A 22,527-nucleotide genomic window follows, 5' to 3' on the forward strand; every position below is an offset into this window, starting at 1 on the left:
ATGCAGTGTTAGTAACTCATTCACTCACCAATTAGCACCCACACTGATACTCGCTCACAGTCTTGTTTGGGTTAGTAATATTAAAGGATAAGTGTCAGAGTGAATACCCTGTTACACTCATCTCGACAATTTTCATGTTTATGGTTCAGGAAAAAAGTGACTCGGTTTGAATCTGTCTTATATATGAATGTGTAGAGTCGCTGATGTAATATTAAGATTTGTTCGTCTAACAATGTTCATGTTTTTGGTTCAGTAAAGAAATGGCTCGGTTTGAATCTGTCCTCGTAAGATGGCGAGGAAATCTAGCTGTCTGCGATCCATTATCTTCCCTTTATGAGACCACATCCCCCGTGCTGTGAGCGTTGATCTGCTTTTCCGAGGTATCCCGTCTCAGGGGCGTAGATAACCTCCAAACATTGGGAAGGCGGACGCAAGGACCCGGCTCTGTAAAGAATAACATTGTTTATGTAATTAACTTTGTGTTAAATATTAATGATAATAAAAAAAACATTATTAAGCAACAATACGAGTATTATTTGTTTGTTGTGGTTTTTTTTCAAAATTTCGTTTGTATTTAGATCGACGTTAGGTTCATATGGTAAGAACGGTCGCGAATAAAAATTTAATACTTATATACATACCTCATGGTAGTGGAGCCATGTGAACGAATTAAACCAACTAGATTGGAATGAACACTGTTCTGGCTTTTTCTTCACCAATGTACGCTTAGGAAATGCAAAATTTCGAGGCTTATTAAGATTACTCATTTTGAACATTATACAATAACATATATGATATTGTTTCAATGATTTCTAATCAAATACTAACTGTTATACTTAGAGAACAAAACTATTTTCATTCAAATGAATGTTTTTAACGCGTATATTTTCTCTAAATTGTTTAAGTGGCTTTTACCTTTGAATTAAAGCGATCAATTAAAATTTTAAAAAAGCATGTCCTTAATCAAAACACCGACAGTGCAATCACGGAAAAGAACAATAAAACAATTAACGCAATGACATTTACTCGGGCCCCTGGTTTATGACACCTAACAAGGGATATTGACACATCACTATTGGCAACCTCGGAGCAGAGGGGACACATGGCTTCTGCACTGACGGCGCGTGATTACAAAAATACTGGTTTTGGGGCTGCGATTTTTGGGGATTTTACGTTTTATTTATATAACGACGACAAGATATTGGGTAGGCGGCCGCCACCCCTGCCTCCCCATTACCTACGCCCCTGCGTCTCAAATATATAGTTTTACATCATCGTGTACATGTCATAACATAATAGTGCAGAGTTAACGATATAACAACGTACAAGTAGTTTAGGTTATCGAGTGAATGAGGTTTCATTTGCATAATGTATGTAGTTAAGATTAAACGAGATAAACGGTTCACAAGAATAAAAACAAGTATAGCAGGTGTTATATTATGTTCACACTGTAGTAATTTCATTTTCCTTCCCAATTATTTATTAAAACCACGATTATTGACACGTGGCCATAAAACCATATCTTGTTATCTTGAAATGTTTGACTGTTTCGCGAAATTCATCTGTCTTTCTGGATCATGTAGGTTTAAAGATGTATATTTTATTATGTGCTTATAAACTACGGCATTTCGGCAACTAACGCCGATGTATGTGTGTGATAATGCTGTTATTATATTAAGGAAACATTAGGCTGAATATACTTGTTGGGTCCTCTTTACTTCTGCTGGGTCTTACGTCCAAAGTTAACATTAAAAGACGTGAGTTTGATTCAAATTATTAATGTATCCTTCTACAAAACATTTTAATGTTCGGATCAATTGATGACGAACGTGAACGATCTAGACCTATTCAGGGACAGTGCAAAACATTCCCAACTTTCCAAAAATGAACTTATCTTATGAAATCTTGTTGTATTCATTCAGAAAAGACGGTGACATGTTCAAAAAGCTAACAACGCAATAATTCGTATTATAATGGCCTGATCACGAACCTTGTCGGACGTTATCTGATCTTTCGAGAGAAGAGCTCTATAAGCTAAATGCGCATTCATGGATTTAAAGATTAATCTCTCGACAGTAAGATGTGAATCGCATACACATACTCTTACAAAAACTTCGTTTGAAGTTGTTAATAATAGTACATGAGAAATATGAGCATTTCAATTGAGTTTGGACATTAACCGTTGCAAACACATTGGTTGAACGCAAGCGTTGTGACGCTTACACAGTCTGATAAAAGTATCGCTACATGACTGTGTTACAAATGATTGATGTATACTTTTACGTGTGAGTGGTTATATCAAATTGAAGAGCTAAAACAGCTTAGAGAGCTTAAACAGCTCAACTTGTTAGGCTTTGTAAGCATTTGGATGATGTGAAATGTGCGGAATGTAAAAGTCGACCTCAGTGTATGGACATAAAATGTTTCGGCATTCGATGTATCTATATGCTAAAACAGTAAGTAACAGTAATGAAAACCCCAGTTTTCGTAGCTATATTCAGGTTGTGTATTTCAGAAGTGCAATCCATGCAAAAGACGTCGGACCGCGGACATTTCCGATAAAATTTGCTGAGGTCTGGGATAATTACCGAAACTGTCGGACCTCGTGTCAGAAAAAATATATTAGGAAATTAATATGCTAAAAAATGCGAACTAGTTCATGTTTGTTTTACTTTGATAGATTATTTAAATTTAAAATTTTAACTAATTTTACCAACCAGTCGAACATGCTTTCTTTGCTGGTGATGCAGGGTTTTCACTGACACCCAAAAAAGTTGTCGCCACTTTTTTGCGACGAGAAACTTTCGGTTAATCTGACCTTATCTTTAATGACAATCATTCAATAAAAACTTACAACTAAATGCTGTCACTGACTATGTTATAACTTTAATAACTATAATTTCCCATATTTACCCAAATCACAAGAAGTAACTATAATAAGTCGTAATTCGCTTTATTTGTATATCAATAAGATAAACATCACAGGTGACCAAAATAATCAAATAATGTTACGCTGAGACAAGCTAAACGTTTAATTGACTTCAACCCAAGAGTTGGCATGGACTAGAAAGGAGTCCTTGGACACCATGGAGTGGTCCGCTGCAACAGCAATGGTCTTTTTTTTCTCCAGACATGTGATGAGCATAAAATTCTGATCACAAACACTATCTTGCCCCTTCACGCCCGTTACCGAACGTCATGGATGCATCCTCGCTCAAACCACCAGTATCTTATTGACTATGTTATCTTGAGACAGCGTTACGGGCGAGATGAACATTGCCAAATTAAAGACTGCCAGCTGCAAGCTTTCCTTTGTAAATGCTCTTGAAGCGCGTAGGATTGGGCATTACTCAGAAAACTGATTTATGCTACAACCACAGACACCCTTGGGGCAAACAACACAAGGACTGGTTTGATGAGAGGACATTAAACAGTTATTGGATGAGAAACACCACCTCCACAAAGCCTACCTAAGAAACCCAACGTCCCTAGCTAGTAATGATGCCTTCAACAAAATAAGCATAAACTTTGTCAGATACAAGATGCTTTGATCCGAATAAAAGCCGTTGAAAGCTATGCCGATAGGAACAATTATAATAAATGTTACGACGCGTTAAAAGATGTGTACAGACCCACTAAGTTTTCTATCAAGCTTGCAAAGACATGCGCATGAGAGAAACACTTAATTACCCTTTGTTATTGAATGTAGGGCCTTTTCCGCCTTATGCCACAGGTCCGAAATTCGGCCCCATTCCAAATGCAAATCTGGTTGTTATTTTCCCAATTGAAAAAAATCCCTATTCCAAATTATTATTTTTTAACCTTTAAATATATGAGTTAACCTGATCCAGTGTAGAAAATAGAACAAGGGCTGTTTGTAAAACATGCATACCCCCATATGGACTGTCAGTTGTATATGCAGCCATTGTGTGAATACGTTTTTTGTCACTGTGACCATGACCATTGACCTAGTGACCTGAAAATCAATAGGGATCATCTGCCAGTCTTGATTAATGTACCTATGAAGTTTCATGATCCTAGGCCTAGTTATTCTTGAGTTATAACCCGGAAACTATTGTATTGTTTCAAGTCACTGTTACCTTGACCTTTGACCTAGTGACCTAAAAATCAATAGGGGTCATCTGCCAGTCATGATCAATGTACCTATGAAGTTTCATGATCCTAGGCCTAAGCATTCTTGAGTTATCATCCGGAAACCATTTTACAATTTCGAGTCACTGTGACCTTGACCTTGTGACCTAAAAATCAATAGGGGCCATCTGCCAGTCATGACCAATGTACCTATGAAGTTTCATGATCCTATGCCTAATTATTCTTAAGTTATCATCCGGAAACCATTTTACTGTTTCGAGTCACTGTGACCTTGACCGTTGAACTAGTGACCTGAAAATCGATAGGGGTCATCTGCCAGTCATGATCAATGTTCCTATGAGGTTTCATGATCATAGACGTAAGCATTCTTGAGTTATCACCCGGAAACCATTTTACTGTTTTGAGTTACTGTTACCTTGACCTTTGACCTAGTGACCTGAAAATTAATAGGGCTCATCTGCCAGTCATGATCAATGTACCTATGAAGTTTCATGATCGTAGACATAAGCATTCTTGAATTATCATCCGGAAACCATTTTACTGTTTCGAGTCACTTTGACCTTGACCTTTGACCTAGTGACCTGAAAATCAATAGGGCTCATCTGTCAGTCATGTCAATGTACCTATGAATTTTCATGATCCTAGGCGTAAGCATTCTTAAGTTATTATCCGGAAACCATTTTACTATTTTCAGTCACTGTGACCTTGACCCTTGACCTTTGACCTAGTGACCTGAAAATCTACAGGGCTCATCTGCCAGTCATGATCAATGTAACTATGAAGTTTCATGATCCTAGGCCAAAGCGTTCTTAAGTTATCATCCGGAAACCATCTGGTGGACGGACCGACCGACTGACCGACCGACCGACATGTGCAAAACAATATACCCCCTTCTTCTTCGAAGAGGGCATTCCGGAAACTATCTGTTGGACGGACCAACCGACCAACCGACCAACCGACCAACCGACCGACCGACATGTGCAAAACAATATACCCCCTCTTCTTCGAAGGGGGCATAAAAATATTGCATAATTAAATTATCTGTTGCCTTGAATTTGTTTTAAAAGAGGTAAAATATGTATAATTGATTTTTTAAGACTTTCCTTCTTTTCTCCAAAACTGGTGTTCCGCGCGATTTTTTACACCTCAAAAAAGGCCAGGCACTTTCCCCAAAATCGGATAAAAAAACATGTACTTTTCACACATGTTCATAATACTATGTAAAATTTTAATAATATGTTATCAAAATAGTCGTTATTTACCAGTTAACGGCTTCTTTGAAATATAAGAAACACTATTTACATGCGATTATTTTCCCCAATAATTTGCGATTAATTTTTTTCCCAAAATGGGGTTTTTCACGACGCGAAATTTTCAAATTTCCAGTGTGGCGTTTTCCCAAAATGGAGCGGAAAAGGCCTGGATATATAACAGAAACTCGTGTATTTGGAACAGTATGGGTTAACAGAAATGTTTTCTGGAAATGTTAAGTATTACAGACCAACAAACAGACACATTAACTAAGTGATTTTAGTTTCCCCACATATCCACCTATTCCAAGTGGGTATATATGAATTGCCCTTTGAGGAAATCTATGTACAACAAGCAAATTCGTTGAATTGATATCCCCCGCCAATATTCTTCTGGACACAACAGTGTTATATTTGACACTCAAAAAAGTATTTTTTCAAGATACAAAGGGCCATAACTCCGTTATTAACAGATGGTGTACAATGCCATATGGCGTGCCTCATCCTCTTGTTAATATACAATATATATATACTCGAACCAAGTTTCAATGAAACCCGCCAAAACATTTGCAAGATATGGCTCCGGACACATAACAAAAGCATTTTTTCAATATACAAGGGTCATAACTCCGTTATTAAGAGATGGTTTACAATGCGATTTGGCGTGCATCATTCTCTTATCCATATATATACTCTTACCAAGTTTCAATGAAATCCGCCAAAGCTCTTCCAAGATATGGCTCCGAACGGACGGAAAGACAGAAGGACGCCCGGACGGACAACGCCAAAACAATATCCCTCCGCCTATGGCAGGGGATAAATATATGAGTTAATACATTGCTATTAGGTGTTTTAATTTTCTTCTACTTCAATTTTGCATTCTATTTAAATTTGGTAATTCCACAACATTTTAGAACTACCAATTATAAAAACCTGTTTAATTGATTTTGATCACAAAAAAAAATATCCATTAAACTTAAAAATTTGCCTTCAGTGATTTTGGCATGAATTTTCAAGCTTTAAATATTCATGACGTACATTATAATCAAATTCAATAGCATTGGTTATGTTTCAAGCCATCAGTTACCTGCATGTATGTTGAGTATTGGCTCCTTAGCAAGTATTAAACAATGTGTTATCTCTGTTTCATCTTATATACCGGTCACTACAAAGTTTATTAACAACAGTTATCAAACAGGTATATAAAAGTGATCAGTTATGAACAATGACAATTTGGGTAAATAAATCACTTGAATAGGCTTTTGAATCGTCCAAATTATAGTGATCTTATTTTTAAATATACATAATTAAAGGGGTAGAATGATGGTTAATACCTTATTATATTTTGAAAATAATATTAAACTTAAACAAGACTGGATTAAATGGTTGCTGAACACATTTGTTTGTATAATGTCTCCATTTTATAAATGCTCATTAAAACATTTGGATACCTAAATAAGAAATTGTCGCTACGGAGACTTTTAGTATGCATGGGACAATTGGTAGTAGTAATAATATATAATGAAATGTACACAACTATCCAAGATACACATGCACACTATTACTAAGAGGACTTTAGTGAAGTTAAAATTTAATGGAAGCAGTTCTCCAGCTAGGCCTAAATTAAAGGGCGCCCCGCCCTTCCCCTCCAAACCTCCGCCCTGCCCTTCCTAGGGCCCCCCCCTGCCCTTATTTTATTTTTTTACATATCATAATTAATAATCTCTTATTACAATACATTGTAATTAATTTATTCCTAATTGTAGATATTATATTTGATTTTTTAAAATAATAATTGGAATAATATATTCTAACAATTATTAATAACATATAAGTTAACATGCAAGAGGAAGCATTCCAGAAACGCCCGCGCGCTCGAAAGTGCCCTTTTGACAAAATACTGCGCGTTCAAAGTGCCCTTTTGACAGAAAAACCCCCCTGCCCTTTTCAAATCCTAGCTGGAGCACTGAATGGAAGTAGGTTTTGTGTAGGCATAAGTTTGACTCCCACGAAAGGCATCTATGTAAAACAAAAAATAAAACATCATTTTTAGATAAATACCGTTTTGAAAACAAAGAATATGCATTGTCATGGGGAAATACTTTTTATTTGCCCCTTTAAACAGTTTGGATTTTTTGATAAGATCATTCACTCAATTAACTAACTTTGATTCAAAGAGGTGAGGTTTTTTGGAGCCTAAAATCTTCATTTGCCCACTGATGTCTAAAGATTCTGTTCAAACCTTTTGAATCTTTTTATTTTATCATAGAACAATATAACATTTATAAAGGCGTATGTGTCACTGCTTTAATTGTTTTCAAACGAAAGGGTCAACGAGGCTAACGATAAATCACAGACCAGAATGATAATAGACCAGTATTGGCAGTGCTTTTGTCATCTAATAATGGCTAGTTAATTCAGACAGTTTAACGAGATATGATCCATTGTTTAAATATGCTTTGTAACTGAATGATCCCAGAGCCCAAATTACAGCAATCATGGCAGAGGCCCATTTGTTATTATGTTGCAAAAAAGTATCACCGCTCCAGGGGATTTTTTTTTAAGTTTAAACATAAGGCATTTTTTAAATACAAAGATTTTGAGATATTTTTTTATAAATCGTAAGGGCTGGAAGGGGGACGTACTTTTCAAAATATTTATCCAATACTTAAGCTTCGTTAAAAATCGGGTCCGGTATTCGGCCCCAAATCGGGTCCGGTATTCGGCCCCATTCCAAATGGAAAAAAAGTGATGTAGCAAGCTCCAAGTGCCATTCTAAGAACCAGTCAAATATATTGCACAGTGCTTCGTGACGCATTGTTTGTGGTTTAAGTGAATTTAACTGACTTCACTCCTTCTGATCATCGTAAATCCAAAGCGAGGCCACAAGATTGTATGCAACAAGAGTTGTGTTCGTCAGAAACACAATGCCCCCTACTGCGCCGCTTTGAAATAAAATTTATATTTATCATTTGGTAGGTATAGAAATCATCTCCCTTTAAAGCTTATTACTTCCATTGGATTTTGTTTTTTGACCTTTAACATTGAAGGATGACCTTGACCTTTCACCACTCAAAATGTGCAGCTTCATGAGATACACATGCATGCTAAACATCAAGTTGCTATTTTCAATATTGCAAAAGTTATATCCTATGTTAAAGTTTTCGGACCGACGCCTGACAGACAGACAGTTCAACTGCTATATGCCATCCTACCGCGTGGGGATGGGAGTCTGTAGACAGTCAAAAATGTCCAAGTCAGACATTGCTGACTACCAAGGCTTATCAAAGAGAATATAGCCACTGTTCATCATGTATCTATGTATAAATCCACAAGTAAGTAATGAAACCAACCATTCACAAATAAGTACAGGAAAGAAATGATATTATATCATTTAAAAAAATAGACAAATCCTTTAAGTTATAAATATACAAAATCTAAAATTCTTAGTAAGGAAATATATAATCTGAGATGTATAATTATATAAAATACTTCCCTTGAAAATAAATGTCTCTAACAAATCTCTATTTTTAGTAGCAACTAATTATAAGCCACTACCGTGACTATATATATATATACACAGGTAACTTTAAAGTACCTGAGATACTTGTATGCCCAAAAGTGTCATTGTGTGCTTGGCTTGACCATAAAATGTCATTTTGATTATGCTTCAGTTGTATGGTTTCATATTATTATATATATAATAATTATCTCCCTTTAAAGCTTATTACTTCCCTTGGATTTGTATTTTCGACCTTAGACCTTGAAGGATGACCTTGACCTTTTACCACGATGTGTTTGTCAGGAACACAATGCCCCCTACTGCGCTGCTTTGATTTATTTATTTATCTTTATATAATTTGGCAGGTCAGATAATTATCTCCATTAAAGCTTATTTCTTCCCTTGGATTTGTATTTTCGACCATAGGCCTTGAAGGATTATCTTGACCTTGAAAGTTTACCACTCAAAATGTGCAGCTCCATGAGATACACATGCATGCCAAATATCAAGTTGCTATCTTCAATATTGCAAAAGTTATGGCCAATGTTAATTTTTTATTTTCGGACGGACGGACAGACTGACATACTGACTAACGGACAGTTCAACTGCTATATGCCTGCCTACCGGGGGCATAAAAATTAGCAGTAGAAGCGGCTGTTTCAACGATTAAATAACTTGTAATGTTAAAAAAAAACTTAAAAAGCTTTCAGCAATTTTAATTGAAAGTTTTACCCCATTTTTTATAGATCAGTTTTGTTAAGTTGTTATTTTATTGTATTTAATATTGTTCAAAATTGTGAACGTTATTATAATAAAAATAAACTCTATACGGTGTAGAAGGTATTTCTATTGTTTGGTTAAAGAAGAATAAGGTCCGGGAAAATCTTGTAAGGTCCGGTGAATTTTTAAAAGTTTTCGGACCTCATGTCCCGTAAGATAATTTTGTCTTTCGCATGGGTTGAAAGTGTTACGTACGAATATTAATGCAAGGAAATGTACAATTTACAATATGTTGATGCTCCGGTTTTAGTGGATGCAAATGAACTAACACATGGTTTAGAAACATATGAAATACAGCAAATTTTTCTGATTTATTCATGCCATTTGATTCTTCAAGGTGCCATGCAGTTTAGATTTAATGTGCTTTAGAGTAAATTTAAATATGATTGAAGAGAAGCTATTTAGTATTTACTATTAAAAAAGAAACCCTTTATGTTTTTCAAAACGTAGTTTAATCCTTTGATGTATTAACATTCTGTATGGGTACACAATGTAAAACAATGCAGGATACGCATTGACTATGCAAGTGCATAGTTACAAACAGTAAATGTATGCTACAAACAAGCATTTGTGTTTTTACTATCCTATTTCATTTCCGTGTATATATAACATTTTGTTTTACATGCTTATTCGCAAATGTTGGACTTGGACCACAGAGTACAAAGATTAACATTAACATTCTTAATATGAATCTCAGTTATTGAATGTCGACGAGTATATACGTCAATTAGCTTATCATGATAAGATTGTTTGTTATTCAATCTTTGCCATAACGCCGTGATATGTAGTGTAATACAACTGGAGCGTAGTTTTCACTCTGCAGAATTTTGAGTGTAGCAAGGTGCCTTAGTTAAATAAATGTATATTACTAGACAGACATTAACCAGCAAAATACTAATTTTCAAAAGCATTGCGATTGTAATAATTGGCACTAAATGAAAGCGACCAGTTACTCTCGACATTATACAAAACGAAAAGTGTTAATACGTGAAGCAGATTTATTGGTTTCCTTACAAAGATCATTTCAACTGCGTAAATAACCTACTCGAAGCTGTCAGTTTGAATCAGGCCTTGTATCTATTTAACATGCATATTTAACCAAATAAAGCACACGTAAAAAACCATCGACACTGTATTCATCTGTATTCATCTGCCAGCTTAAATTACCGCTCTCCGGTTTCAAAAACACATGCATTATATGTCACGCAAATACAGGTTAGATAGTTTTGGATCAATACGAATGTCCTTAAAAAAGGGAAATATCTAAGTGTCCGAAAAAAAAGACACAAACAATAATTATTTTGGCTAAAACAGAGGAAGACAGAAAATTTAAAGTGTAATTACGGTAGCTACTTCCATCTACCTTTTTTAAGGTGACAATTTCAGGTCTATGTTTATTTTCGCAATCATACGCGTCGAACTCTTGTGAAGTATATTTTTCCGTATCTTTGTGGATAAGTAAATTCACATAAAAAGGTACACTGATAGATTTGTATCCGCACAGAGTGTCACATATCTTATTTTAAAGCTATGATTATGGTGGCATAGAATGCCATACGATAACCATATAGGTTTGGCGATAATTATCACGTTAACCTCTTACATATAGTGTAATCTGTCTTTAATCTGTTTTTGTTCGCAATAGTCTTCTTTGTCAGTTGTTTTTCTGCTTAACATACAATTTGCCTGAATGTGCTCCAAAGCGACACCAGCATGTCAATGGTATCTTAGTACCAGCGGGGTACTTGGCAAGGCTCTCAGTTTAATTTAATACTATTCTAGCCAATATAACAGAAATATGTCAAAACATTTAAAGCTAAATTAAACGTATTTGGAAATTCCGAATATGACAAGCGCTTACATTTGCTATGAATACATAACGCCGTGAAATCATTATTAAGTAATAACAGGTCAGGCAGTACTAAAAACTAATTTCAATAAGTAATAGAAGTCTTCAAAATACATGTCCTTACTATTTAGAATATGGTACAAAATACGTGAACCGTTTAGTATTGACTCAACTAACGTTCTTAATTTGGTATGATCATAAAACTCATTTAGATTTCATTGTTGTTGTTTGTTTGTTTTTTTTAATAAAGGTTGAATGGTACTTTTATGTTTTATTTTTTACAAGTTAGCAATATTGCAAGTACTCTATGTGTTTCTGTCTTCGAAAAATAAAATACGAATGCCTAAGAGATATACAATTTACTGCATATCAGTCGGAAAGGTATACAATTGAATAAGTAGGTGCTAGTCTGATAAAAACGAATACAAAATACCCTAAATATATGTAAGCATTAACATAAGCATTAAAATATATGTCAAACTTTCGACATTTAAATGTTATGGTTCACTAGTTAAAAATACCACAGCTTCATCAGTTCTCATTAAAAATACCCTTAGATCCTGATTCTAGTTGTAAATTGTCAATCCAGTTTCATCTATTTTCACAACCATAATTGTTCATGTAAACGTGGCTAAATAATAACGTTCCTTTAAGTATTTTTTATTTATATGTTGTTTGACGCTATTAAATAAGATTGGAATTGAGGAATACATTTATCTGAGCCTTTCGTATCGATGTTGCGTGTATGAAATTGTTTTAAAAATGTTTCAAAACGTGTTCCATAATCCGAAATAAATTTAATCCTACATATTTAAAACGGATTTCGCATAACAAATCATGTCTTTGTCCCAACATAAAAATAAAGCAGCATCATAATGCATTTTTTTACTGTATAAGCTGTTATTTATTTTACAGCACCAAATGGCGACCAGAGTTCTATTAATCTGTGCAATGTGCCTGATTGGGAGAGGTCTAGTATACATGTTTTATTTTGTCATAAATTAACATTGTTATTATTACAGCCAATTTCCTTTTTAAAATCATAACAATGAAAAACCAGTTTCACCGAATTCAACAACTTTAGTTTATTTTGCAATTGATAATGAATGTGAATGCGTATTTAGACTTTTTTTTGTTAAATATTATGTCTTGTATTTATAGGTAGTGGGTAATTTCCTTAAAAAGCACATGTTAACATGAACTTGTAATGTAACTCGACTTACCGTATTTCTTTATTTACAAAACGGTTAGGTAACTCGACCTGTCCGGAATCGAAGTATCTGGTGTCTGGAACACGTCCTATTCCTGACGAATATCTGACGGCTTCTAGTGAATATCATCCCGAAAAGTTATTCGACGACCATAGTCCGAGAAGATCCAGGTATTATCTAAAGATGTCATAGGTCTACATTTTAAAATACCTAAATAGAAAGAATTTGCAACTATGTACTAATGCTTACACAACAAGCTTCATTTTTGTTTTAAAGCCAATGTTGAATACACGCAGTTATATGCATTTGTTTGTACTTTCATTATTTATTTCCATCGAAAAAATAATACATTTTACATGTAACCCCATTCCATTTCAAATACTCTAAATAGTTCGATATTAATAATCGTACAAAGCATATATGAAGACACTTGCTGGTATGAACAAATATGTTAAAATCAGTGTCGGTTCCATACATGATGTAGAGGTTAAACAATATGGATATGCATTTGACAAGTAAATACAGATATGAGCAGAACTAAAAACAACAGAGAAAAGGATAAAGAAGAGTGTATGCCGCTTGAAGGTAGATGTAAATATGGTTCAATGTATATTCAAAGACTTTGTAAGGTAGGTGTACTAATTGAGAATACAATTGGCCCAGCGAAAAGAAAAATATGTACTGTTCCATTTCGCTTTTTCCTGTTGCATTTAAAGATAAAATATTTAGCCAATAATACTACGGAGTTTATAACTGGAGCAATGTTGTACTCAGTTTTTTTTTAATTACAGATTGATACAATTGCAAAATTTAGTTCAATGTTTTCTAACCAAACTAATTTATTGTAAATAGGTTTTTAATATCAATCCAAAACTTGTGAATGAACTGACAATGCCAGAATAGTTATAGGAAGTAAATATTTATTTCTGAGTGCATATAAAATCAAAGCGCTGAAGGCTCTCAAGTTGTTCGCTGTTGTCGTCCTTGATAAGCTTGTGCGCATTGCACAGGCTAATCATTGTGCACCGGCTAATCTTATTTTACATGCATTAAGCCCAGTTTTCACTGAAAGCAGCCAATATGTACAGATTTCAACGATAAATACTAGACTGGCCAATGTCGTCTTACAAGCTGGTAAATGCACACACTGCAGTAGTAGAGCAGACGCTCCTAATAATTCGTCGTCTGCAGTGCAGACAGGCAGAGGTAATCGTTCCTGGCGTAGTGAGTTACTGTCCTTAGCGTAGCTAAGCACATACTGATTTGCAAAACATGCTCTGTAAATTTAGTCGGCCGCTAACGCGACCAACTAAAAATCACATAAAGTTGACGGAACGATATTGAATTTTTTGAGGAACGAATTGTTTGGTAAGATGTGCATGAGGTATTTATATTGAAATTTTTAAGTGTGGTGTCAATGGTTTAATTAACTGGTTAAATGAAGATGAATCTTTGGTTAACGTCATGATTATTAAGCGTATTTTTCCAGTTATCCAATTGCTTGATCTCTACAGACTTGTGTTTTAGTAATTTGCAAGCTTTTGTATGTTCTGTTATTTTGTTAAGCATGTATTGTGGTATGGAATAATTGATATTGTTTTCTTTTAGTTTATTTTCCCATTCAACAGGTATACTTTTAACAATGTTATGATATTTTATAAAGTGCTTTATCTATTTCATAAAGATTCATTATATCTTGAAAACTGTATAATTATCGTTTTGCATTAATTCATATTATATGTTACATATAGTGAATATCTCTTAGAACCATGTTTTAATAAAGAAACTTTTATTTTCTTTTTTTGCATAAAAGAAATATTCCTGATAATTTGTTTCTGTATTTGTATTTCATCTTTTACCAAACAGACACTGAGCTCTCAAAACAGAATCTTTTTCAAGAACTCAATTTTATGTTAAGGTCTTTAACATCCCTTTCATGATTAGTTGAGTTAAAAAATGTAATTCCGCCATAATTCCTTTTTATATAAACAAGTTTCAAAAGTATTATTGTTTTCAGGAATATCTTATGACATTATTTCTACTGGTTCGTAGCTATATTATATCCCTAAAGTTGACGCATGGTTCGAGCTCCAGGAAGTTTTTTTTCAAAACTCAATTAGTTTTTTTTTCAGTGCACCTATTTTAAGGATTTTTCAGTTATGCCAGTTAAATGTTGGTCCGGATATTAATGCACGCTCTTCTATGATTTTTATAAATGTTTCAAACTATTAACGCGAACCGTCTAGTATGAAAAAAGCAAATTCACAAAAAAGTGACTGTTTTAGTTCTACATAATTACTTTGTATTTTTTTGACTTGTGTGTTTAGCGCAAGTCTATCGTCATCAATTTAATGCAAATACTAAAAATGTAAGTCGATAAACGGCAGCTTGTCTGACCCCTTTTTGTATACTAAAATTATCCGCAAAATGCCTATTATTTGTAACGCACGATTTTGCATCTTTATAGAATAACATGACCCTCTGTACAGTGTGTTCATTAAAGCCGAAATGGCAGAGGCATTTAAATACAAATCCATATCAAGAATGTCGAAGGCGTTAATAAAATCAAATCAAAATGAGACCGGTTTCGATAGTGCAATCTGTTTTTCAATATATTTTTGCAAAAGTCATACGTTCTCATCAATATACCTATCTTTGATAAATCCGGTTTGATTTGTACTAATTATGTGGCTTAAGAAAGGTTTTATACGGTTGGCAATCGAGTTTGAAGATATTTTGTAAAAAAAAAAACATTTACAGGTGAAAAAGGCCTCCAGTTATCGATCAAAAGGTTGTCTTTTCCGGTCTTGGTTAGTAAAGTAACTATGCTTTGTTTTTACAATTCTGTAAGATTATTGATCTCTAAAGAATAAAATATGTCCAAATTATTCTATAAAATTATACAGAGATACCATCTGATCCTGGACTTGTGTTGTGTTTCATGTCTAGCAATGCTTTAGCGCATTCATGCTCTGATAGATATTTTTAATGTTTTGTTTGTTTTCGACTTTTTTATGGCAGATGTTCAGACTTGTTTATATCTATATTGTGGTCTTTTTAAATTACATTTCTCTGAAATTGTATGTTTGTTTCTTGTGTAAAAGTACTTAATAACTTAATGCTATCAAGAATTATATGTTGAAGCAAAGAATAGGTGGTGTTTACATTCAGACTTCTTTTGAGCGTCTCAGACTTGAAGTAAGCTGAATTATTACACTTGATTAAAATACAAGCAAAGTGAAACGCCTACTGCACGAGCTCGATATCAACCGCATCAGAACACATGAACAATAATATATTTTAAGGAATTAGTAGCTAACACATAATTTTGTTTCAAATAATAATTGAAATTATACATAATGACATGACATGAAATACACAACTAAAATGTTGAGAACATTCCTGTAATGTGCTTATCATTTAGAAATAGGAAAATAAATGCTAGTTTATGATATTAAAATACATGATCATACGTCTATATTCTTTGTTGGCGATAGCGAATGTTTTCTACAAACAATACATTTTGAATCGCTAACTTTAATTATTTTGAAAAATACGTGTCTTATAAGTTTGTTAATGTATGAATAACGTTGTGTTTACATGTTCAAACAAAATATAGCTTCGACACTTCTGTTGGGAAGTAGATTTTTCAAATGCTCCTAATAATAATGTTTGTGCGTTACGTTTATTTCATACACAGATATGGCTCATTGTCTATTTTTAATATGAACTAAATAAATATCAAGTGTCTATACAATGAAACGGGATTATTTTGAGACAACATATATCGATTATTAATTTGGTTTTTAGCTTTTTATTCTCGAAGCATCAAGTTTTACACAAGTACCGAAAACCAGAGATCCTATATGTATTCAGATAATATGTAACTAATAACGTATAATATATGGAGCAAGAAACAAAATAGGAACGAAAGAAGAGCTTTGTCAAAAACATATTTGAAAAAGAAACAAACATCGATTATTATGCAAATGTAGTTATTGAATCATAAACTTTTTGCATGTTCGTTATTTGAATGACCTTAACTGTTCAACTAACACTCGTAATTTACGATTTTGAGCTAAATCAACCCAAAGGAACTTTCGTCAAATCGGGTCCAGTTTTTTTCTTTCTTTATGTTCATGCTCGTATCGTTTCAATTATAGGCTGGATACTAAGGAAGTAGCTAGTGTTGAAAAATTTCTGTGTGGCGGTTGGGCTGCCCAAAACAATGATGATAAACAGTGGATTCAGGTATAATTTGAACATTTATTTCTGACTTTCGAAATTAAAAGCGTTGAGGGTCTTATACATATGTACATACTTATGTGACTCAATGCCTATTTCAATTTAAATAGGATATATATAGATCATGAAATTACCAACATGATAAGTTACATATGATTATATAATCATGTTTCCATTTTTCATTATTTAGGCGCGATTTCTGGAATTGAACTACATAACTGGAATCGTGACCCAGGGTAGAGCATTTTACTATGATATCCGTCATCACCAACGAGTTACTTCATACCAGATTCACTTTTCAGAAGACTGTGTGAATTTTGTAACACTCACAAAAACAAATGGTGAAAACGAGGTAAAATAAACCTCATCAATGTTATTTTCATTTGACAAAATAAACGTGTTCGATGACAAAATAGTTTTGTACGGTTCTAAACCTTGTTAGCGCTTTATTAATTATGATGATTCACTTGATGTTTAATTGTTATGTGTGTCAATTTATTTTGCCTCAAAGATCGTTAGGTGTGGAACTTATATTAACAATATAATCACTTGTGGCAGACATTTCCTGGCAATACCGACCAAGATTCGCATGTGACAAACATGCTTCCAAGTCCTATCCGTGCTTTGTGCGTGCGCATCCAACCCATCACGTGGGTTCTGCACGTTACGTTACGCTTTGACGTGCTGGGTTGCTCTTGTGAAGGTAAGTTAATCTTCTATCGATGTTTACGTTAATTCGATTATGAAAACAAAACAACGACTAACCAATGCTAAGAACTATTATATTACAAGCGAAAACAAAAACTCCAAAATATAATTACGAAAATTTAATGCACACATCTTTGGCTAAGTGACTAAATTGAAAACGAATACTATACTCTTGAAATCAAAATTATTTACATCCCTGGATGTATGTGTTTTCTAAAAGCTAAGATGGTTAATAAAAAAAACAATACTTATTTCCAAAAACAACAATGCACTCCTACAATAAACACATTATATTAAACAATATGGGAATACATAAACAGCTTATTATTAAAACATACTACTAATTAAGTGTAGAAAATACACAAGTTTATCCCACGAGGTTAAAAAACTGACTCACCATTTAGCATTGTATTTACAAAATCGTGAAATTTCTAATACAACTTACGAACAATACAAATAAATCAATAAATAAATAGAAACTTACGTCCAGACACCACCGCTGAATGACGTAATTATTTTGCGTTCGTTTGATATATTTTCCAGCCTGAAAATACTGTTCCACTTGTCCCAATGTCGTCAATTTAGGCTAAATGAACGGATCCGGGTCTTTTGCAGTATGACACGTAATACGCTTTGTTCGAATGCTGCTTTTATGAAAGACATAGATGTATAACAAAACAAACGTTCTCCCCCTGATAACGTTCACTGTCTCGTTCACATAAATATACGTATCTATTGCAGGCGTTTTGTGCTCGGTTAATTGGATCAAATGTAACTGCGTAAATTGCAATAAATCATGTAGCAGCAACTGCATTAACACAGAGTGTGACAAAAATACTGGCGATTGTATACGGGGCTGTGGCACTGATCATTTTGGTAACAAATGTCAGTTTGCGTGTCCGAGGTACTGTAAACGCAGCGACGCTACCCATAGTTGTTTCGCTGACGGAACGTGAAGATCTGGATGCACTGAAAATCACTCCGGGCCAATGTGCGACCAGAAATGCTCACCATACTGTGCAAAATCCCCAAACGAAGACGTTTGCTCTAGGGATGGCTCATGTGTTAACGGATGTGATGCAGATCGTTATGGTTCGCAATGTGAACATATTTGTCCCACGAACTGTGCATCGGTGAACAATGGCACAAGGTGTGATGACCAAGGTGTTTGCGTTGACGGTTGTTTCGGGGACTTTTTCGGCAGACAGTGCAATAACCCTTGTCCAACAAACTGTGCAGCAAGAGCAAATGGTAGTAGGTGTGATCAAAAAGGTGTTTGTATCAACGGATGCGTAAATGACCATTTTGGTACACAATGTTCGAACCCTTGTCCAACAAACTGTGCACCAAGAGCTGGAGAAAGCCGATGTTCAAACCCTGGCACATGCACATTGGGATGCATTACAGGATATACTGGTGATAGATGTGGTAGGCACTTATTTGAAACATTATTTTGTTTAAATTATTCTCCATGTTCTATATATTCCTATCATAATGTTTGTTTGAAATAAAGGAAACTGTTCATAAAATACTAGAGCTGATGCTAATCAGAGATTGTCACTCTTATAAATGATGCAAACGTAATTGATCGCTCATATATTTTAGTGTTATGTCCATCACTTTTCCGTAATGCTTAAATAATAACATCATTATGCATCATTATGTAATTAATCATTGCTCCACAGCATCATCGATAGAGGGGTTTGTGTCTGAAGAGAGCGGGACTGGGTTTAAGTCTGGCATGATTGCAAGCTTGATTGTGAATGTTGTCGCCATAGTTATCATCGTTGTGATGATTTGCTTACTCTGGAAGAAAAGGTATTCTTTATCAAACAAAACTCATATACAACTTAACGTTCTGTTACTCTGTGATCACAGTAACACGTAGTACTTAGTATAATCATAATCAGATCAGAGACAAACACATTATGTATAAGTTAAGTGAGTATAAACAGTATTTGGTAAATTTATCAATCTCAATTTTGTATGTGCAGTGATTGTAGCCTGTGTTACGGTTATACATATCATTCGAGGTACACGAGTCCGATATCACATAATAATAATGTTTTTCATTCAAGTGACAACAACAAATAACAACCCTGACATCGAACATCATCAGGGTTTTTAAATCCTCTATAACGCTCAAAATCAACGAACATTTTGTAAAGTATTTCGTAAAATAAAGTCAACACCTAAACAACCAGTGTTCCTTATAGCAATAGCCACAATTTCAACGCTAGATGTGTTATGATTACATAGATTGTTGTAGATACAAAATGCTCATTTTTATTTATTTGTGACACAATTAATTCCATTTTAATTTCCCGCGAATATATCTATTCATACGACACACTAACACTAAAATGGTACACACATTTTACTGTTCATGTGTCGTATGAATAGATATCGTTGCAGGAAATTCAAATGGAATTAAATATGCAAGACAATAATACAAACGAGCATTTTGTATCTACAAACATTTATTTTACCAGACCACATCTGGCGTTGAAATTTCGGCAATTACCATACGGAACACTGATTTTTAATTGTTTAACTTTATTTTACGAACTATTGTACGAAATTTTCGTTGATTTTGAGTAGTAATGGGGCTTTAAACAATGCACAATTATACTAGGTTATACAGTGGACTATTATGAATGTAACAATGTGTATCATATATAATTTACACCAGAATCATTATGCCGTGAAATACATTTCAGACTGACCAGTAAAGATATTGTCAACAGATCAATCAGCGACCGATCAGGTATGATAATTACAACACCCATATCAAATATCAACATCCTCTTGGTTTCATACATCATCGTGTGATTAGCTTCGTTAAACACATCATTCACTATCATACTATGGGTACATATTGATCAAATCACTCGTGTCATTAGCTAGATACAGCTTCGATTGTTTCTGCGAAGTCCAATCCAGTATCATGCTTTCTCAGTATATGTGTATTTTAAGGATGATTAAATGTATCAAGTTGTTTTGTTAGATAATTATATGCACCTTTTAAAAGTGATAAATAAATATGATATTTATGTATAAACAACTAATAAAGTTCATAGAGTCACCTTTATAGGGCCATCAGCACTCAATGAATACAGCATTGAGACCTGTTCTGTGTACAGTACCTTGGACAACCAGAGGGAGAAAGCCGAACCGTATGCATCTATTAATTTTGGACATGCTTAGTCAAAAACATAGAATGGATTATAGAATTGCGTAACATTGTTTAGTGTTTGTGTTATGTTCATATATTTTATATTAATATGGCCGTAACCATTATTATGTAAAGATTGACTGCAAACCATGTAATAAGATTGGCAATCGTTGCGAAACATGTAATGTCATTCTTTTTGATATTTGAATTCTTCTACAGTGTATGGGCGATGTACCATATTGCTACTACTTAAGTTAAGTTCTTTCTTTCAGACGTGTTATATGAGTAGATCAATTTTTGCATTACTCTTTGATGCATATATAAGCTTAAGCAATACACATTAGTTTCTAATTCAAAACAGGTTGTTTTTTTTAATGCAGACTATTTTCCGCGCCCTAGTGCAGACTCGCCTTAATACGTTGCCAAAGTTTAGGAACTTATGAGTGTAAAACCAAATCGGATAGTGCAATAATGGTTAATTATTATTTGTCAACATTGAAAATAAGTTTTATCCAAATATGTTTTTTTTATTATTAGATTGTATGTACAAACTTGCGAGTTATATTGAAGACGTTGTTTTCGGTGTTCTTCATTACAGCCGACTGTCAGTTACTAAAAATAGCACAATACAGTATATCTTATTTAAATATATCAAATCAGAATTGTAACGCAAGGGGAAATATTTAATGTATATAATTGTTCGATGGACCTTTAAAGAAAATCCTTAATACGTTTCTATATACATTATATTTAAATACTAATTCACGAAGTTGAATAAATGTTATATAGAATTAAAATAGTCCATGATAAAAAGTATAGAGATGACGTTGTCTTTCGTGCAATATGTATTGCGTTAGTTATAGCTATATTGGTTAGCATTTGTTTAAACATTAAATTCTGCATTATTCTTTGAACAAATTTAATAGAATTTTCTTTCACACCATTATGATGTATTTTGCACAGTTATTACTCGCTTTACGTATCAGATCAGACATGACGTTAACGTATCCCCATGCGACTATACATCTCGAAACATTCATACAGTGTTAAATTCAAATGATAAATATAACAGCGACTAAAATGTTTTTTTATTTTTCAAATAATTTTTAACATAACGATTGTTTTTAATATTAAAACATAGAATTTTACAGTTGTTATTTGCATTTAAATTCGTAATTTAATTCAAGTAAGTGTTCATCTAATATTGAAATCACAAAAAAGTTACGAAAGTGCGCATATAGTGTGTTGCTGAAATTGAAATAATACCTCGACACTCATATATCTAAATATGATGAAACAACAAACTGTGAAATCGAGTTTCCGTTAACGAACATCCAATTCAATCAAACATGTATATGTATGTTGCTTGAACGGTACAAATGAGACCAATAAACTGTATTTAAGTGGCATTTCTAAATAAGTATGGTTTGTGATTGTATATCGTTTTCTTAAAATTTATATTTTCTTATGTTTATGAGCGTTGTATTGTTCGAAAAATGGCTAGGAAAATATATCTTCTACGCGTGTAAAAGATAAAGCATATGAGAAGAAAAATTGTTTATAAAAAAGAAAACTGGTGCGATAACAGCAAACTACCCGTCAAAAATATGGCATGTTTACCATGCGGTAAGACGTTTTACAAAGCATATTAGTTTATAACACAAACGTTTACTTTAGCTCTGGTCGTTTCTATT

The 22,527-nt window shown here is 33.8% G+C and overlaps 1 protein-coding gene and 1 long non-coding RNA gene across 3 annotated transcripts; both read left to right on the top strand.

Annotated features, from left to right (window-relative positions):
* Positions 1 to 2,076: 2,076 nt before the first annotated feature.
* LOC127846388 (uncharacterized) lies at positions 2,077 to 16,926 on the top strand. The gene is made up of 4 exons (XR_008033491.1): positions 2,077 to 2,456; positions 12,410 to 12,464; positions 12,746 to 12,875; positions 16,869 to 16,926. It is a non-coding gene; the product is annotated as an uncharacterized LOC127846388 (long non-coding RNA).
* A 214-nt stretch (positions 16,927 to 17,140) lies between these two features.
* On the top strand, positions 17,141 to 21,843 carry LOC127845377 (multiple epidermal growth factor-like domains protein 10). 2 transcript variants are annotated; one of them, XR_008033201.1, is made up of 6 exons: positions 17,141 to 17,302; positions 17,509 to 17,653; positions 18,400 to 19,086; positions 19,344 to 19,476; positions 20,379 to 20,425; positions 20,753 to 21,843. XR_008033201.1 is itself a non-coding variant. In XM_052376253.1 (6 exons), exons 2-6 carry the CDS (start codon positions 17,551 to 17,553, stop codon positions 20,863 to 20,865), a joined length of 741 nt encoding a protein of 246 aa, XP_052232213.1. In that variant the 5' UTR covers positions 17,141 to 17,302; positions 17,509 to 17,550; the 3' UTR covers positions 20,866 to 21,843. The 2 variants fall into 2 exon arrangements, 1 of the variants encoding a protein (XP_052232213.1); XM_052376253.1 differs by having other exon boundaries at positions 18,742 to 19,086.
* Positions 21,844 to 22,527: the final 684 nt, after the last annotated feature.

Source organism: Dreissena polymorpha, chromosome 9, assembly GCF_020536995.1.
Source record: "Dreissena polymorpha isolate Duluth1 chromosome 9, UMN_Dpol_1.0, whole genome shotgun sequence".
NCBI classification, from domain to species: domain Eukaryota; kingdom Metazoa; phylum Mollusca; class Bivalvia; order Myida; family Dreissenidae; genus Dreissena; species Dreissena polymorpha.

What these genes read in the sequence shown, in the direction of transcription:
- LOC127845377 (XM_052376253.1), top strand. Translation starts at nt 17,551, where the DNA reads ATGCTTCCAAGTCCTATCCGTGCTTTGTGCGTGCGCATCCAACCCATC. An exon ending in TGCTTACTCTGGAAGAAAAG is followed by an intron (nt 19,477 to 20,378) that starts GTATTCTTTATC and finishes AATACATTTCAG; the next exon opens with ACTGACCAGTAAAGATATTG. An exon ending in ATCAATCAGCGACCGATCAG is followed by an intron (nt 20,426 to 20,752) that starts GTATGATAATTA and finishes TCACCTTTATAG; the next exon opens with GGCCATCAGCACTCAATGAA.